This window comes from Oncorhynchus clarkii, chromosome 5 (genome assembly GCF_045791955.1).
Source record: "Oncorhynchus clarkii lewisi isolate Uvic-CL-2024 chromosome 5, UVic_Ocla_1.0, whole genome shotgun sequence".
In the NCBI taxonomy this organism is placed as follows: Eukaryota; Metazoa; Chordata; class Actinopteri; order Salmoniformes; family Salmonidae; genus Oncorhynchus; species Oncorhynchus clarkii.
Genome location: NC_092151.1, coordinates 64,606,487 through 64,625,381, shown reverse-complemented (window position 1 = coordinate 64,625,381; position 18,895 = coordinate 64,606,487). Strand labels below are relative to the sequence as shown.

At 43.5% G+C, this 18,895-nt stretch overlaps 1 protein-coding gene across 1 annotated transcript in view; it reads right to left on the bottom strand.

Annotated features, from left to right (window-relative positions):
• LOC139409221 (notch receptor 2) overlaps positions 1-18,895 on the bottom strand; it is a 59,053-nt gene that overhangs the window by 27,090 nt on the left and 13,068 nt on the right. The window contains exon 2 of the mRNA XM_071154071.1: positions 9,230-9,311. Coding sequence (XP_071010172.1) covers positions 9,230-9,311 — 82 coding nt within the window. The remainder of the gene's footprint in view (positions 1-9,229; positions 9,312-18,895) is intronic.

Below are 18,895 nucleotides of genomic sequence, written 5' to 3'. Positions count from 1 at the left end.
TGGCATATCAAGAAGTTGAGTAAGCAGAATGATCATTGCACAGGTGCACCTTATGCTGGGGACAATAAAAGGCTACTCTAAAATGTGCAGTTGTGTCACACAACACAATCCCACAGATGTCTCAAGTTTTGAGGAAGTATGCAACTGACATGCTGACTGCAGGAATGTCCACCAGAGCTGTTGCCAGAGAATTTAATATTAATTTCTCTACCATAAGCCGCCTACAACATAGTTGTAGAGAATTTGTAAGAATGTCCAACCGGCCTAACAACCGCAGACCACATGTATGGCGTTGTTGCTGATGTCAATATTGTGAACAGAGTTCCCCATGGTGGCGGTGGGTTATGGTATGGGCAGGCCTAAGCTACGGACAACGAACAAAATTGCATTTTATCAATGGCAATTTGAATGCACAGATACCATGACGAGATCCTGAGGCCCATTGTTGTACCATTCATCCCCTGCCATCCCCTCATGTTCCGGCATGATAATGCACAGCCCCATGTTGCAAGGATCTGTACACAGTTCTTCCATGGCCAGCATACTCACCAAACGTGTCCCCAATTGAGCATGTTTGGGATGCTCTAGATTGATGTGTAAGACAGCGTGTTCCAGTTCCCGCCAATATCCAGCAACTTCACACAGCCATTGAAGAGGAGTGGGACAACATTTTACAGGCCACAATCAACAGCCTGATCAACTCTATGTGAAGGAGATGTGTCGCGCTGCATGAGGCAAATGGTGGTCACACCAGATTTAATTTCAATTGAAGGATTTCCTAATATCAACTGTAACTCTCTTTGAAATTGTTGCATGCTGCACTTCAGTATAATATTGCCCCTAACCAAATCAGTACCTACCCCTTGCAACAGAAGAACAAGGCTGTGCATGACACACATCATTACTATTAGGGGAGAGGACCTAAAATGACTTACACTGAGTGTACAAAACATTAGGAACACCTGCTCTTTCCATGACAATGACTGACCAGGTGAATCCAGGTGAAAGCCATGATCCCTTATTGATGTCACCTGTTAAATACACTTCAATCAGTGTAGATGAAGGGGGAGACAGGTTAAAGAAGGATTTTTAAGCCTTAAGTCAATTGAGACATTCAGAGGGTAAATGGGCAAGACAAAATACTGAAGTGCCTTTGAACGGGTTAAGGTAATACGTGACAGGCACACAGTTGAGTGTATCAAGAACTGCAACACTGCTGGGTTTTTCCACACTCAACCGTTTCCATCAAGAATTGTCCACCACCCAAAGGACATCCAATCAACTTGACACAACTGTGGGAAGCATTAGAGTCAACACGGGCCAGCATCCCTGTGGAACGCTTTCAACACCTTGTAGAGTTCATGCCCGTCAAATTGAGGCTGTTCTGAGGGCAAAAGGGATGCGACTCAATAGGAAGGTGTTTCCTAATTTTTTATATACTCAGTGTATATAATACAACAAAACATGTTGGCCTGTGGAGTCTGTTCACAGAAATGTTGAACAAATACATTTTTTTGAACTCGAACAAAAAAATAAATTGTATAAATCATGCACAAAGCCCTTCAGTCAAATACGGTCCAGACTGCTCCACATAGCACCACATAGCTAGACTGTAGTCAGCTCTACTTTCAGGAATAACCCAGAGTTTCTGCAGCCAAACTCATCTATAGGATTCTTTGTTAACCTCAATGTGGGATTTTTCTTTCCCTCCCTGTTTCCTTCTCTCAGTTCAGTTCCCTGCAGCTTTCCTCTCTCTTCTCGTGGTGTCAGGTTTCTACAGCTGGTTCACATTAGAGGCCCCGTCCAGTCCCTGCACCCCCTCTCCCTCTACCTCTGGCTCTCCGATGGCTGACCTCTCCCGGTCCTGTCCACTGGGGCGTGGGTGAGGGCTGAAGGGAGGATTTCGCCTCTCTAACTCTCTCATTTATCCCCGCCCGCTCACTAATGCCTAATAGCTCTGTCATGCCCTCCTCCTCTCTTCTCTCCCTCTGGCCATCACACACTGACTGGGCTGCACAAACAGAGTTCCTGTTCACATTTCACACTCGACTCATTAGCTTTGGCTGGTTGGACTGGAGCGTAGGTGGACTCTCTGGTGCAAGTATGTAGTATATATTCTAGTAGAGAGTAACAATTCAAAACCAAAAATGATGGTGTAGGTTGAAAATATTGGGAGATGTGTGCCTCTTTTTAGAAGATCTAGGCCAGGGGTGTCAAACTCATTTTTCCCCGGGGGCCACATTTGGTATTCAATGAGGTCTGGAGGTCCACACTGAAAATGTGCTATATTTCCTAGCTGTACAAATTGAATCACAGAATCATCCTTGTGGGACTGTGTGATCTAGGCTATATGACACTCCATGGGCATAATAGAAAAGGTATTGCTTTTCTTGGCTTCTTTACAATAAAACTCTCCCATTCCTTTTTGCTCACTGCATTCTATGCTCTTTACTCAGAAGACATGTCAGAGTGGTATTTTTGGAAGCAAACACTTGGTCTCGTTCAGCTTCAGCTTTAACCTATTTTCATAAAGAGAAGAAAGAAAGGCTGCAAAAACAACACGACTGATGGGGGGGAAAGGGGGAGGGGTGCGAATGGAAAGTAATTAATAGAGGGAGAAAAAGGGTGGATTGCGGGGAGACGGGAGAGGGGAATGAAAGGCGGAAGAGAGGAGAGAAAAAGAGACTGTTGGAGGGTGGAGTCCAATGTTGGGCTGTGTGGTAAAATAGCAAACTGTATTTAAAAGCACACTCCAAAAGAATCAAGATCTGACAGACAGAAGGAGGAATCCATTTTGAGTCTGTATGCTCCATCTGCTTTCCTCTGTTGTGTGGTGTCATTTAGTTATTAAGGTCTAGGAGGCCTACATATTTCATTGAGGTCATACAACCACTGGGCCTTTGAAAAGGCTCTCATTTTAAACTTCACATGGTTAGCCCAGCTTAACTGTACTGGCTTTAGAGATGGGACATTAGACCACAGTGGGATGGCTTCAGAGTGGCTTCACCTCTTCATTATTGTCATTATCACCACAGATCTTTGTCACAGAGTTCCACTTGTCACTGCAGTGTCTTGTGGGTTTAGAATCTGGTTGTTATATTCCCCACTATTCTGTAAGTCTTCCTCCCATTGAGGGTGAGAGTGGGTGTGGACATGTGGGAGGTGGGGGTGCATGTGTGTGTGTGTGGCAGGAACAAACACACACCCTCAAAAGGGACAGTCCCTCTTGGCTAGCGGGTCATGTTGACAAGAGTTGATAATGATGAATGGTCTCATCTCCACCCCGTCCTGAACCTTCCCATAGACCATACACACAGCCCCCAGTCATACCCCTCCCTAACATCCACCAACACCCCCGCTGGCAGACCTCTTCCTAGCCCTCTGTGCCAGCCACACTTCAGCTCTTTCCCTGCTTGACTGTCCCAGTGCCAGGCCAGCCACTCCCTAGTCTCAAGGTGCCCTTGGGCCTGGCTTTAGCCTCTTATCTGTGTGGTTCCACACTATCAATGCATATAGTTGAGCTGTGGTGGTAAGAGGACTGTGATGACTCGAGAGTATGAAGAGAAAAATCAACGCCTTGGGTTTGTTTCTTCAAAATCACAGGGTTTTATTGACTTAGGTTTTGGTCATGTGTTTGCCTGGCCACTCAGTGTGTGTGTGTGTTATCAGCTACTGCGGCTGTGTGCTTGCTAGTCTGCTGGAGTGGAGTAGAGGTATGGAGTAGAGTGCAGTGAAAGGAGTGAGGAAGTGATTGAGCTACAACAGTGCTCCGCCACTCTGCTCTCCCTCCTTACTGCTAGAGTTTCTGGTTCTCTCCTGTTTCACCTGAGGCTGTGTGATGCTCCATTGGGATAGGAAATCACATCATGGCTCTCTGCAGGGAAAGGACTGACAGACATGTAGAAAGGGGGTAACGTTAAGTCAATGGGACAAAGACAAGGGGTAACAGAGTGATTGAGGGACTGAGACAGAGATACAAAAAGTAGGGTGGAGGGGTTAAATGAAAAAAAGGGAGGAGATGGTGGGAATAATGAAAAGGGAGATAAATTGAGGGAGAGAGAGAGCAAAGGATTAAGAAGCCAGGTAAGTTGTGTCCAGAGGCATCTAGCCCGGCAGACTGAGAGATGACTGACGGACAGAGTGATGAGTGAGGGGCAGTGACAGGGTAATTTCTCTCTCCCCTCCTCCCCACCGCTCATCAGCGACGAGTCTGCTCTGAGATACTCTCCTCAAATTACTGCTAAAGAGACATCCTCCTTTCTTTACTCTCTCTTTCTTCCTCCCTCTGCCCCAAGGCAAATTCTACTTGTCAGGTCAAACAAACTACACACTAAATTATCTAGCCAGAAAAGAAAGAGAGACCAATAGAGTAAGAGGAGAAATAATCAGTTTGCACCATGGCACTGCAGTAGACAAAGGGATTTTGTTCAGCAAAGAAAAAAAAGTTTGGATGCCATCACTCGCCCTAGGGTTGCTGTGCTCAGGGTACTAGGCTCTTGTATCTTGCGAATGTTCCTAAAAACAGGAACATCCTCCAACGGCCATTCTCTTTGGGCCTTTTGGTCTAGCGTAGATTATGTTTTCTAAATGTTAAGATCAACACTGTGCTGTGACATATAGGTACACTTGGGTCCAGGCTCAACGGACAGGCGACACAAAACACACAGCGGTGACACACGCCTCTTTCACACACCCTGGCTGAAGGTTTGTAGTCCCACCGGTCCAACAGCTGAAACACACCCTGCTCTGCCAACCAGCCAGCCTGCCTCTCCCTCCCTCCCTCCCAGACTGCCAGCCAGCCCCTCCCTCCCAGACTCTGCTCTGCCAGCCAGCCAACCAGCCTCTCCCTCCCAGACTCATCTCTCTCATACGTTCCCAGTAAGCAAAAAGATAGAGAGAGAGGAATGCTTGGGTGTCACCTCAATGAAAAAGCATTACTAAGCATCAGCTGAATGTACCCCTATCTCCTTATCTGTATCCTCCTGTTCCCTTCTCTGTATCCACCTGTTCCCTTATCTGTATCCCCCTGTTCCCTTCTCTGTATCCACCTGTTCCCTTATCTGTATCCTCCTGTTCCCTTATCTGTATCCTCCTGTTCCCTTCTCTGTATCCTCCTGTTCCCTTCTCTGAATCCTCCTGTTCCCTTCTCTGAATCCTCCTGTTCCCTTCTCTGAATCCCCCTGTTCCCTTCTCTGTATCCTCCTGTTCCTTCTCTGTTCCCTTCTCTGAATCCTCCTGTTCCCTTCTCTGAATCCTCCTGTTCCCTTCTCTGAATCCTCCTGTTCCCTTCTCTGAATCCTCCTGTTCCCTTCTCTGTATCCTCCTGTTCCCTTCTCTGTATCCTCCTGTTCCCTTCTCTGTATCCTCCTGTTCCCTTCTCTGTATCCTCCTGTTCCCTTCTCTGTATCCTCCTGTTCCCTTCTCTGTATCCTCCTGTTCCCTTCTCTGTATCCACCTGTTCCCTTCTCTGAATCCTCCTGTTCCCTTCTCTGAATCCTCCTGTTCCCTTCTCTGAATCCTCCTGTTCCCTTCTCTGAATCCTCCTGTTCCCTTCTCTGTATCCTCCTGTTCCTTCTCTGTTCCCTTCTCTGAATCCTCCTGTTCCCTTCTCTGAATCCTCCTGTTCCCTTCTCTGAATCCTCCTGTTCCCTTCTCTGAATCCTCCTGTTCCCTCTCTGTATCCTCCTGTTCCCTCTTCTGTATCCTCCTGTTCCCTTCTCTGTATCCTCCTGTTCCCTTCTCTGTATCCTCCTGTTCCCTTCTCTGTATCCTCCTGTTCCCTTTCTATGTATCCTCCTGTTCCCTTCTCTGAATTATCCTGTTCCCTTCTTTGAATCCTCCTGTCCATTTGCACAAAAGCCAACAGGCAGCCATCAATCCGCCTTCAAGCACATTTCAGCCTGCCTTCCTCGTCCCCTGCCAATGTCCGGTCTTGTCCAAAAGACAACATGTCAACACAACAGTAGTCATCATAATTATCTCTCTCACCCCTGGGCTGCTCAACAGTCCATAATTACACATGTCTTGAGGGGGAATGGAAGGTCGCTGTTTATTTTTCACTGCTTGCCTTTTAATATGTTGGAAGTCTAATAAATACATAATGGGATTTTCACACAATGACTCTTTTGAGGTCGGCCGGCAGGAAGGAGCCGTGACTGTGTGACGACGGCACATAGACTGATTGGTTAATCAGTCTAACAGTTGCCCTGCTCTCGGTCACCTGACTGGCCTTGGACTGAAAGACTCCTCTCTTCAGGAGGCGCAGCCCGCTGCCAGGCCCCTCAGCCTTCACATACTCAACTCTGCTGCTACCGTTATCATCATAGACATTCAATATGGGACAAAGGAGTACATTTATATTTTTAGATAATAGAGAAGAGGGACAAACTTGAATGTTGAAACTTCCCTCTGGGGCAGTCAATGCCAGTTACTCAATAGTCACCCTTAAAACCAGTGTGTTTGACTCAAGTTCAGTGTTATTTTCCTTCGGCTCCCTTATCCTCCTAGTCGTTCTCATTACAACCACTGATGGTAAAAAGCTACCAAGGTCACTGTCGTGTTCTAGACCAGGAGAAGACACACAATGGACTCCCTACACCTGTAGAGTAACATACACTATATATACACAAGTATGTGGACACCAGTTCAAATGAGTGGATTTGGCTATTTCAGCCACACCCGTTGCTGACACGTGTATAAAATCGAGCACACAGCCATAGATAAACATCGAAAGTAGAATGGCCTTCAACGTGGCATTGTCATAGAATGCCACCTTTCCAAAAAGTCAGATGTCTGCCCTGCTAGAGCTGCCCCAGTCAACTGTAACTACTGTTAATGTGAAGTGGAAATGTCTAGGAGCAACAATGGCTCAGCCACAACATGGTAGGCCACACATGCTCACAGTAAGAGACCGGCGAGTACTGAAGTGTGTAACTCGTAAAAATCATCTGTCCTCGATTGCAACACTCACTACCGAGTTCCAAACTGCCTCTGGAAGCAACGTCAGCACAATAACTGTTCATCGGGAGCTTCATTAAATGGATTTCAATGGCCAAGCAGCTGCATACACAAGCCTAAGATCACCACACGCAATGCCAAGCGTCGGCTGAAGTGGTGTAAAGCTCGCCGCCATTGCTCTCTGGAGCAGTGGAAACACGTTCTCTGGAGTGATGAATCACGCTTCACAATATGGCAGTCCGAAGGACAAATCTGGGTTTGACAGATGCCTAAAGAACGCAACCTGCCCCAATGCATAGCACCAACTGTAAAGTTTGGTGGCGGAGGAATAATGATCTGAGGCTGTTTTTCATGGATTTGGCTAGGCCCCTTAGTTCCAGTGAAGGGAAATCTTAGTGCTACAGCATACAATTAAATTCTAGACGATTCTGTGATTCCAACTTTGTCACATCAGTTTGGGGGAAGGCCCTTTGATGTTTCAGCGTGACAATGCCCCCGTGCACAAAGTGAGGTCCATACAGAAATTGTTTGTCGAGATCGGTGTGGAAGAACTTGACTGTCCTGCCCAGAGATCTGACCTCAAGCCCATCGAAGTCCCCTCAGTAATGTTCCAACATCTAGTGGAAAGCCTTCCCAGAAGAGTGGAGGCTGTTACAGCAGCAAAGGGGGGGACCAACTCCATATTAATGCCCATGATTTTGGAATGAGATGTTTGACGAGCAGGTATCCACATTCTTTTGGTCATGTAGTGTATTTGCAAACATTGATTATAGCCTAGATGTTTTCTATTTATTTTGAAAGCAGCAAACCTTTGGGAACAGAAACAGAGTGTGATTCACATACCATTAAATGAAACGTAATAGGCTTATGATCCAGCTGTGTGCTTCCATAATTGGTGATCAGATTGGGAGTATCTGTTCTTTCTCTGCTAAGGTCATAATTACAAGCACTTTCAAATGAATTAGGTTTAGGACTATGTCATGACAAACCTAAATAACTACAGACCTTTACAGAACAAGGCAATTCCATGGTAACAGAGTGACACAGACTCAGATTTTTCACTGTAAAATGTATGTCAAATAAAAACCAATGATTGCAAAGTTAAAATTGTATGGTTTGTTTATGCAAAAGGTCTACTTAACAATTTCCAATGAAAATTAGGTAGCACTGTACTTGACATCCAGCCACCTAACACATTATGACACAGTCAATACCATGTCTTTATGTCATAACAGCTGACATAACCTGTCATAATATGGTCATAACACCGTCACAACATATATTTAGACCTGCATTATTTTATGGCTGGTTATGACACCTACATAAGTGTCAAAACTCACAAAACCTACCACACAAGGCAAAACATTCCATTACACCATAACCTACTTGTCAACAGTATGTTTATGTTATATACAATTTTCTGAAATGTACCATATTAAATAACCATTGTAATTGCGCACACATTGATGTCAGACATGCACCTACCCTAATGCATATTTCAGGAGCAGGACAAGACACCCTCTTTTTGACTGATGATTGACATAAGGACATGTACGTGATAGGCCTATCTGGCTTATATGATTATGCTGGTCATAATGCTTATTGACAGTGTCATAAAGTGTATTTTCTTAGTCCAAGTAAAGTGACACAGGATGGTCATAATGATGGAGTTGGTGTCATACAAAGCCACGCAGTCGTGAGTGAACATGGAGTACTGCAGAGGGCTGAGGACATACCCCTGGGGGGCCCCTGTGTTAAGAGAATAACTTAAAGAACAGTGCAGATGCAAGGTTTGGTAACAGAATTACTGTTAGTGCTGTTGGTGCCGGTATTCTGTTATCAAACTTTGCATCTGCACTGTTCTTCAAGTAAATGTGTTTTTGTCAAATTTTATGTGGAAAATGTTTAATTTTGCAATCATTGGGTTCTGTTTCACATACGTTTTAAAGTGAAAAGTCAGTCTCAGTGTCACTCTGTTAATGTGGAATTCCCCAACATTAAAAAGCAATACCCTATCTGGATTTAGACAGTGAATGATAGTGTTACCAATGAATACAGTGGCAGAGTCACTAATTTGGCAACAACAACTTGGGAGATCCCCCGAGATCTCTTTGGAGGTATAAGTATATGTTTTGGTGGTGCTCTCCGTGTTGGTATTAGTCAGTGTTCCCTGTGCCTGTGGAAAGATGGGGTTGGATTTATCCCCTGGGTTGGGTTAGTCCTGGAATCAACAATCAGCTGAGGGGTTCCTCCTCAGCCAAGCCAGTCTTACCTGCAGTACCCTGTCCCGTTGGTGAAGGTGGCACACGTAGCATTGTTCACACACGGCTTAACAGCATCCAGACACTGAAGAGCTGTAACAGACAACAAGAATAGGGTTTAATGGTTGGAACTGGGTTACCAAAATTTACTGGGATTTTCCATCCAAACCCACTCCCCTTTCCAGGGATAAATAATAAATAATGCTATCGATATTTTTCTATAGGCCTTCCAATATCTGTTTATTCAGAACCCTCTTGAAAACATACACTATATATACAAAAGTATGTGGACATCCCTTCAAATTAGTGAATTTGGCTATTTCAGCCACACCCGTTGCTGACAGGTGTATAAAATCGAGCACACAGCCATAGATAAACATCGCCATAGACAAAAATTGGCAGTCGAATGGTCTTACTGAAGAGCTCAGCGACTTTCAATGTGGCGGGCCTCCCGGGTGGCGCAGTGGTTAAGGGCGCTGTACTGCAGCGCCAGCTGTGCCATCAGAGTCCCTGGGTTCGCGCCCAGGCTCTGTCGTAACCGGCCGCGACCGGGAGGTCCGTGGGGCGACGCACAATTGGCCTAGCGTCGTCCGGGTTAGGGAGGGATTGGTCGGTAGGGATCTCCTTGTCTCATCGTGCACCAGCGACTCCTGTGGCGGGCCGGGCGCAGTGCGCGCTAGCCAAGGTTGCCAGGTGCACGGTGTAGCCTCCGACACATTGGTGCGGCTGGCTTCCGGGTTGGATGCGCGCTGTGTTAAGAAGCAGTACGGCTGGTTGGGTTGTGTATCGGAGGACGCATGGCATTCAGCCTTCGTCTCTCCCGAGCCCGTACGGGAGTTGTAGCAATGAGACAAGATAGTAGCTACTACAACAATTGAATACCACGAAACTGGGGAGAAAAAGGGGTAAAAAAAAAATATTTTTACATTTTAAAAAAGACTTTCAACGTGGCACCGTCTTAGGATGCCACCTTTCCAACAAGTCAGTTTGTAAAATTTCTGCCCTGCTAGAGCTGCCCCGGTCAACTGTAAGTGCTGTTATTGTTATTGTAAGTCTAGGAGCAACAATGGCTCAGCTGCAAAGTGGTAAGCCACACAAGCTCATAGAATGGGACACGTCTGTCCTCGGGTTGCAATGCTCACTACCTAGTTCCAAACTGCCTCTGGAAGCAACGTCAGCATAAGAACGGTTCATTGAGAGCTTCATGAAATGGTTTTCCATGGCCAAGCAGCCGCACACAAGCCTAAGATCCCCATGTGCAATGCTAAGTGTCAACTGGAATGGTGTGAAGCCGACATTGGACTCTGGAGCAGTGGAAACGCATTCTCTGGAGTGATGAATCACGCTTCACCACCTGGCAGTCCGACGGACGAATCTGAAATTGGCTGATGCCAGAAGAACGCTACTTGCCCCAATACATACTGCCAACTGTAAAGTTTGAAGGAAGAGGAATAATGGTCTGGGGCTGTTTTTCATGGTTCGGACTAGGCCCCTTAGTTCCAGAGGGAAATCTTAACTCTACAGCATACGACGACATTCTAGACGATTCTATGCTTCCAACTTTGTGGCAACAGTTTGGGGGAAGGCCCTTTGTGCACAGAAGCATTGACATGCTGAAACAGGAAAGTGAGGGCCGTACAGAAATGGTTTGTCGAGATCAGGGTGGAAGAACTTGACAGGCCTGCACAGAGCCCTGACCTCAACCCCATCGAACACATTTGGAATGAATTGCGAGCCAGGCCTACTCGCCCAACATCAGTGCCCAATCTCACTAATGCTCTTATGGCTGAATGGAAGCAAGTCAACACAGCAATGTTCCAACATCTACTAGAATGCCTTCCCATAAGAGTGGAGGCTGTTATGACAGCAAAAGGGAGGACCAACTCCATATTAATGGCAATGATTTTGGAATGAGATGTTCGACAAGCAGGTGTCCACATACTGTAGTGTAGATCAAATTATCCTAATATATATTTCAACAGTCTTATGCCAATCAAACTCATGTATAACTCACCAGTACTGCAAAACCCATCCCCAGGGGATCATAGCAACATAGGAAACTACTAGAGCCAGATAGCTCAGCGAGTGAACACACAGCAAACAGAGACATCAGTGACCACAAAGCTCATCTATCTGGCTGCCAATCAGACACTTAGGCCCAAACACATCCTCTATCGTGTGGTGAGGATTCAACCAGAGACTAAACTCAAGTGGTTCTGATGAATACCAGGTGGTGGCACATGCCAAATAGAATGATGATGTTACTTGCCAATATAAATTTTCAAATTTAATATGAGGGCTGATAGTGTTGATTAAACTCAAGGTATGAAAAAAGCTGACAGCATTTCAGATCACCATGTATGCACCATTCTAAAAATGTGTATTTTCAACAGGAAGGAACAGAACATGCATTTGTGAAAATCTTTAGCTGCTAGAAAGACAACGTTAAAAAATAAAGTGTAAGCCTTTTAAATTGATGCCTAATTTAGTGTGGTCTAAGTATTTGCCTGGGGTTCACTGCCATAATCAACCAGTGGATGAGTCACTGCTAAAACCCAGAGGGAGCTTTTCCAGGAAGAAAGAGGGCAGGTCAGACGACTTCACAGCAACGCCAACCCTTGTGTGACAGGACAGTCATCACAGCACAGGAAGTGTGCTCAGCGTTAACACTACTTCCTGTGAGAAGACTGTCACATATGGTAAGCATACCATTCTGAAAGGAATTACACGATGCAGGCTCACATACAAATCCAAAGCTACTACCAATTTCAAGGAAAGACGAGATCTTTGTCAAAAATATTTTAAACAACTGAGTGATGGTTGGAGGACAAAGAAGGGAATCAGACTGAGGTCCAGTAAGCAATAGATATTAACTAATAATCACTGAGTTTCTATGAACAACTGTGATCAACACAACCACACTAGGGCAATTCCACAAAAACAGAACTCAGATTTTTCACTTAAAATGTGTGCCATAGAAAAAAACACTAACCAACTCTATGCTCAAGGACTACTTTTATCAATTTACACTGAACATTTTACATAAAACACATTTACTGGAAGAAATGTGCAGACGAAAAGTTTGATAACAGAATTTCTGTAAAATCTCCCTCCGTTTTTTACGTGTCCACGTTTTCCAAAAACTCTTGAATATCTGCTCTGAATTAAGATTCAACTATGTCTGTAGAAAGAATGGGGTGTCAGCTATGACACGACACATTGAATTTGAAAAAAAACTATTTTGTTTATTGAACTACAGTAAGTGAAGTGGATTTACACCCAGTAACGGAATTTCATCATGGGTCCCTGATCTGTACTACATATAAACGCATAATTATGGATGACGAGATTCATATGAATGAATCTCTTCATGGTGATGTATCCTGAATAGGTACACAAAAGTTACATAGATATGTGATATCCTTCTTTGCATATTTGGGTATTATTCTACACACTAGTTGAGTATCTGGAGCATCAGCATTTGTGGGTTCGATTACATGCTCAAAATGTTCAGAAACAAAGACCTTTCTTCTGAAACCTGTCAGTCTATTATTGTTATGAGAAATTAAGGCTATTCCATGCGAGAAATTGCCAAGAAACTGAAGATCTCGTACAACGCTGTGTAATATTGCCTTCACAGAACTGCGCAAACTGGCTCTAACCAGAATACAACGTTTCCGAAAAAAGTTATTTGTTTCTGGCCATTTTGAACCTGTAACTGGACCTACAAATGCTGATGCTCCAGATACTCAACTAGTCTAAAGAAGGTCAGTTTTATTATTTCTTTAATCAGAAAAACAGTTTTCAGCTGTGCTAACATAATTGCAAAAGGATTTTCTAATGATCGATTAGCCTTTTAAAATGATAAACTTGGATTAGTTAACACAACGTGCCATTGGAACACAGGACTGATGGTTGCTGATAATGGGCCTCTGTATGCCTATGTAGATATTCCATAAATCAGCCATTAAAATATTTACCACATTAACAATGTCTACACTGTATTTTTGATCAATTTGATGTTATTTCAATGGACAAAAAATGTGTTTTTCTTTCAAAAACAAGGACATTTCTAAGTGACCCCAAACTTTTGAACGGTAGTGTAACCTGAAGAAAAATATCAACCCAACATGTAAAGTGTTGGTCCCATGTTTCATGAAATGAAATAAAAGATCCCAGAAATGTTAGATATGCACAAAAAGCTTATTTCTCACAAAAAAATGTACATCACAAATTTGTTTACATCCCTGTTAGTGAGCATTTATCCTTTGCCAAGATAATCCACTCCTGTCTGACAGGTGTGGCATTTCAAGAAGCTGATTAAACAGCATAATCATTACACAGGTGCAATTGTCAATCTGACTTCAAGAATGTCCACCAGAGCTGTAGCCAGATAATTGAATGTTAATTTCTTTACCATAAGCTGCCTCCAACGTTGTTTTAGAGAATTTGGCAGTACGTCCAACCTGCCTCACAACCGCAGACCACATTTAACCACGCCAGCCCAGAAACTCCATATCCGGCTTCTTCACCTGCGGGATCATCTGAGACCAGCCACCCGGACAGCTGATGAAACTGTGGGTTTGCATAACCAAATAATTTCTGCACAAACTGTCAGAAACCGTCTCAGGGAAGGCCATCTGCGTGCTAGTCGTCCTCACCATAGTCTTGACCTGACTGCAGTTCGGTGTCGTAACCGGTTTCAACTGTACCAGGCAAATAGCATGGCGTTGTGTGGGCAAGCTGTTTGCCCTATGTCAACATTGTGAACATAGTGCCCCATGGAGGCAGTGGGGTTATGGTATGGGCAGGCATAAGCTACAGACACAATTTTATTTTATAGATGGCAATTTGAATGCACAGAGAAACCGTGATGAGATCCTGAGGACCATTGTGGTGCCATTCATCCACTGCCATCACCTCATGTTTCAGCATGATAATGCACAGACCTATGTCGCAAGGATCTGTACACAATTCCTGTAAGCTGAAAATGTCACAGTTCTTCCATGACCTGTATACTCACCATACGTAACCCCCATTGAGCACGCTTGTAATGCTCTGGATCGACGTGTACGACAGCGTGTTCCAGTTCCCGCCAATATCCAGCAACTTCACACAGTCATTGAAGAGGAGTGGGACACCATTCCACAGGCCACAATCAGCAGCCTGATCACCTCCATGTGAAGGAGATGTGTCGCGCTGCAAATGATGATCACACCAGATACTGACTAGTTTTCTGATCCACACCCCTACCTTTTTTTTAAAGATATCTGTGACCAAAAGATGCATATCTGTATTCTCAGTCATGTGAAATCCATAGATTAGGGCCTAATGAATTTATTTCAATTGACTGATTTCCTCATATGAACTGTAACTCAGTAAAATCTTTGAAATTGTTGCATGTTACGTTTATATTTGTGTTCAGTCTAGTATGCCTATAACTCAATGCACAGCTTTTTAAATGGAAAATGGTTTATTTAGGTCCACATGAGCAAATTCAAAAATGCACTTAATCGCGATTAACTAATGCCATTAACTCGATTCATTATTTTAATCATTTGACAGTCCTAGTCCTTTTACATGGAAATGACCACTACCATTTAGGGCAACCGAATGAGCCTGGAACACCTGAGGCAAAAACACACACTCATCAGCTGACATATCAGACCAGATACTGCTGTACAGTGTACAACTATGCTGTGATACCATGTGTGACTTTGCATGTTAACTGACCATGAAAATAATACACCTATTATTCATGCTACTTAGACACGAAGACATTACAGATCACACTGAGGTGACTCTCTGTCTGGATCCTTCACTTTTGTCCCCATGTGACTGATGATTCAAGGCTGATCCTTTATGTGCATTAACCACAGATAGGCATAAAGAGGCTATTATCAACGGGATATTTGCAAGAAAATGCAAATCAAAACATTTCTAAAACGATATGCTAGGCTTATTAGCCTTCTTGTGACAGAAACACACTTGGAAGTGCTGCAGGCAGACATACTTTTCCTGTCCTGTCTCATTTGTGGTCATTGTGGTTAAAAAAGAGGGGCCAAAAATATGCACATGATTGAACAGTGAAATTCATGTCTGGGGCTTCACTCTACAGACACTGGCTCATTAATAGGAAATTCTTCAGTAAAAACTGCTCAAGCCAGCCACCACATTGATCCAAAATTCACAACTTTTTAGAAACGAAGGAGAGAAATAGACAGAAAGCAGGAAGTAGAATATAAAGGGGTAAAGAAACAGAAAGCAAAAAGACAAGCGAAAAACAGAACTGAGTAGGAGGACAGAAAAAAATAGCAAAGTATAGCGACAAGAAAGAGCGCTAAAAAGAGCAACAAGAAGGAGAGAGTGAGCGAGTTAGCAGCTGTGATCTTTCCCCTGGCTGGTTTGACAAGCTCCACATACACGCCGTCACAATGCCAGGCCAGTGTTTACCCTATATTAATTTACCAGTGGTCGGTAAAACGTTTTCAGTGTAAACTTAAATGACTAAAACCAGATATAAAGTATGTAGAAAAGATAATGGAGTTATATATTTTTAAATAACATCTTTGAGAACTAACAATCACGAAATTAAAAACGAACTACTCTCCATTAGGGAGAATCTAAAATTCAAAAAATGGCATGGCATGGGGCCACTGATTTTGTTTTAATGTTTGAGTCACTCAGATAGCATAAGAACACTGCATAAGCCATGTCAAAATGTGTACAATTGCAGGAAACTAGCTTTAAAACTGTATAATTGTCTCTCTGCCCATAGCAAAGTATATAATTTCAGGAAATTAGCTCTTTGTCTTTCTTGTGGCCAAGAGGCCGATCTCAAAACATTTTGGTTGGAGACTGCACAATTGGCCAGGCCCACTATCCCAAGCTAACTTTGCCACCGCTGCTGAAGAAAATCCTAGGGGAAACACTGCAGGAGCAATGATCTCAGGATTTGGGATGGGCTGTCACTACGTACTACATTTACATTCTGAAGCAAGTAGGGCTGACCCCAATTAGTCGACTGGTCGATTGCTTGGTTGTTAGGCTGTTGGTCAACCGAGATTGTTTTAGTCCAGAAGTATATATATTTGTGCCCATCTCGGTGAACTAATCAATTGCTGAGGCCTAGACTAAAAGCCAATACTTGATCCGAAAATGTGGTCGGAGGCTCCATATAAAGGTTTGTGAGGCAATTGCGGAGCCTCCAGAGGCATGCAGAGGCCAAATCGAGCTCTGTACTGCATCGCCATTCACCCCTCCAAATGTTGTAACACTGTATAGCTCTGCATTGACATGATTGGTTGACAGTAGGTGGGGGTGGTACATCCTGTAGAAAACACAAACTCACTTCCTTGACAACAGATCTGTACTACTCCGCGAAGCGCAAAAAGTATGAATGCCCTGATTTCGGCTGAGGCCATTCTTGCCCTGACTTCTGCTGAGACCTTATCACGTAAATGCTGCATGGCCAATGCAGACTTCAGATTGACCATGCGCCCAGATGCATAATGCATTTCTCAGTCTAGAATGCGCTCTCTCCTGCCAATTTGTGCACATTCATTGTTTCATAACTTCATTGTGTGAATTGTTTTTGTTTGCGTTTGATTGTTAATGTATATCAATTCCCCATTACATATATCACCAGTAGTACATTACCGTTAATTCCTATCATTTCTAATCTACACTGTTTGTTACTTTGGTTATGGTTGTTAATGCATTCAATATTATTATATTTCGTTTATTTAGTCAGTCTTTCCGTTCTCATTGTAGGAGTGGACACATTGTTTGCAGAGTGCACAACCTACGCTAGAAAATTTGAGAAACAAATTTTGGTTTATTTCATTACATTTACAAGTTTTGTCAATTTAGTCAGTCTTTTGTTTGGAGCGCCCCTGTCAATGTTGAGTAAGGACGCACACACATAGAAGTGGGTTTATAGGCAACCTGGCCTGCACACAAATGTAGGCATATAACATGTGCCCATTTGGGGAACTGATAGTATTTCTGCTTGGCTTAACGCACCTCCACTAATGACCTGTGGAGCTTCTCAAAGTAATGTTTTCTTCACCTCAAACATCAAGCAAACAAAGTCTGTTTTTGCATCCATTGAGAACGACAATACTTTGTTCCTCAATGTATTTGAAAAATCTATCCAGCTCTCTCCCTTTCGATAACCACTCAAATGTCATGCTCTGATCCAGTGGAAACGTCATAAAAAAAAAATAGGCTTACCTGATCAAATCAAAATGTATTTGTCATATGCTCCGAATACAGTGAAATTGTCCTATGCTCCTTACAGTGAAATTCTTACTTACATACCCTTAACCAACAACGCGGTTCTAAGAAAAATAAGTGTTAGGTAAATACAGTGGGGCGAAAAAGTATTTAATCAGCCACCAATTGTGCAAGTTCCCCCACTTAAAAAGATGAGAGAGGCCTGTAATTTTCATCATAGGTACACTTCAACTATGACAGACAAAATGAGAAAAAAAATCCAGAAAATCACATTGTAGGATTTTTTATGAATTTATTTGCAAATTATGGTGGAAAATAAGTATTTGGTCACCTACTAACAAGCAAGATTTCTGGCTCTCACAGACCTGTAACTTCTTCTTTAAGAGGCTCCTCTGTCATCCACTCGTTACCTGTATTAATGGCACCTGTTTGAACTTGTTATCCGTATAAAAGACACCTGTCCACAACCTCAAACAGCCACACTCCAAGCTCCACTATGGCCAAGACCAAAGAGATGTCAAAGGACACCAGAAACAAAATTGTAGACCTGCACCAGGCTGGGAAGACTGAATCTGCAATAGGTAAGCAGCTTGGTTTGAAGAAATCAGCTGTGGGAGCAATTATTAGGAAGACATACAAGACCACTGATAATCTCCCTCGATCTGGGGCTCCACGCAAGATCTCACCCCGTGGGGTCAAAATGATCACAAGAACGATGAGCAAAAATCCCAGAACCACACGGGGGGACCTAGTGAATGACCTGCAGAGAGCTGGGACCAAAGTAACAAAGCCTACCATCAGTAACACACTACGCCGCCAGGGACTCAAATCCTGCAGTGCCAGACGTGTCCCCCTGCTTAAGCCAGTACATGTCCAGGCCTGTCTGAAGTTTGCTAGAGAGCATTTGGATGATCCAGAAGAAGATTGGGAGAATGTCATATGGTCAGATGAAACCAAAATAGAACTTTTGTTATTGACCAAATACTTATTTTCTACCATAATTTGCAAATAAATAAATTAAAAATCCTACAATGTGATTTTCTGGATTTTTTTCTCATTTTGTCTGTCATAGTTTAAGTGTACCTATGATGAAAATTACAGGCCTCTCGTCTTTTTAAGTGGGAGAACTTGCACAATTGGTGGCTGACTAAATACTTTTTTGCCCCACTGTAAATAACAAAGAATTAAAGAGTAGCAGTAAAATAACAGTAGCGAGGCTATATACAGGGGGTACTGGTACAGAGTCAATGTGCTGGGGCACAGGTTCGTCAAGGTAATTAAGGTAACATGTACATGTAGGCAGAGTTAAAGTTGGATAATAACCAGAGAGTAGCAGCAGTGTAAAGGGGGGGACGACGACAATGTAAATAGTCTGGGTAGCCATTTGATTAGCTGTTCAGGGTACTACTCTCTGATACTTTTAGAAAGAGAAGGTCCAG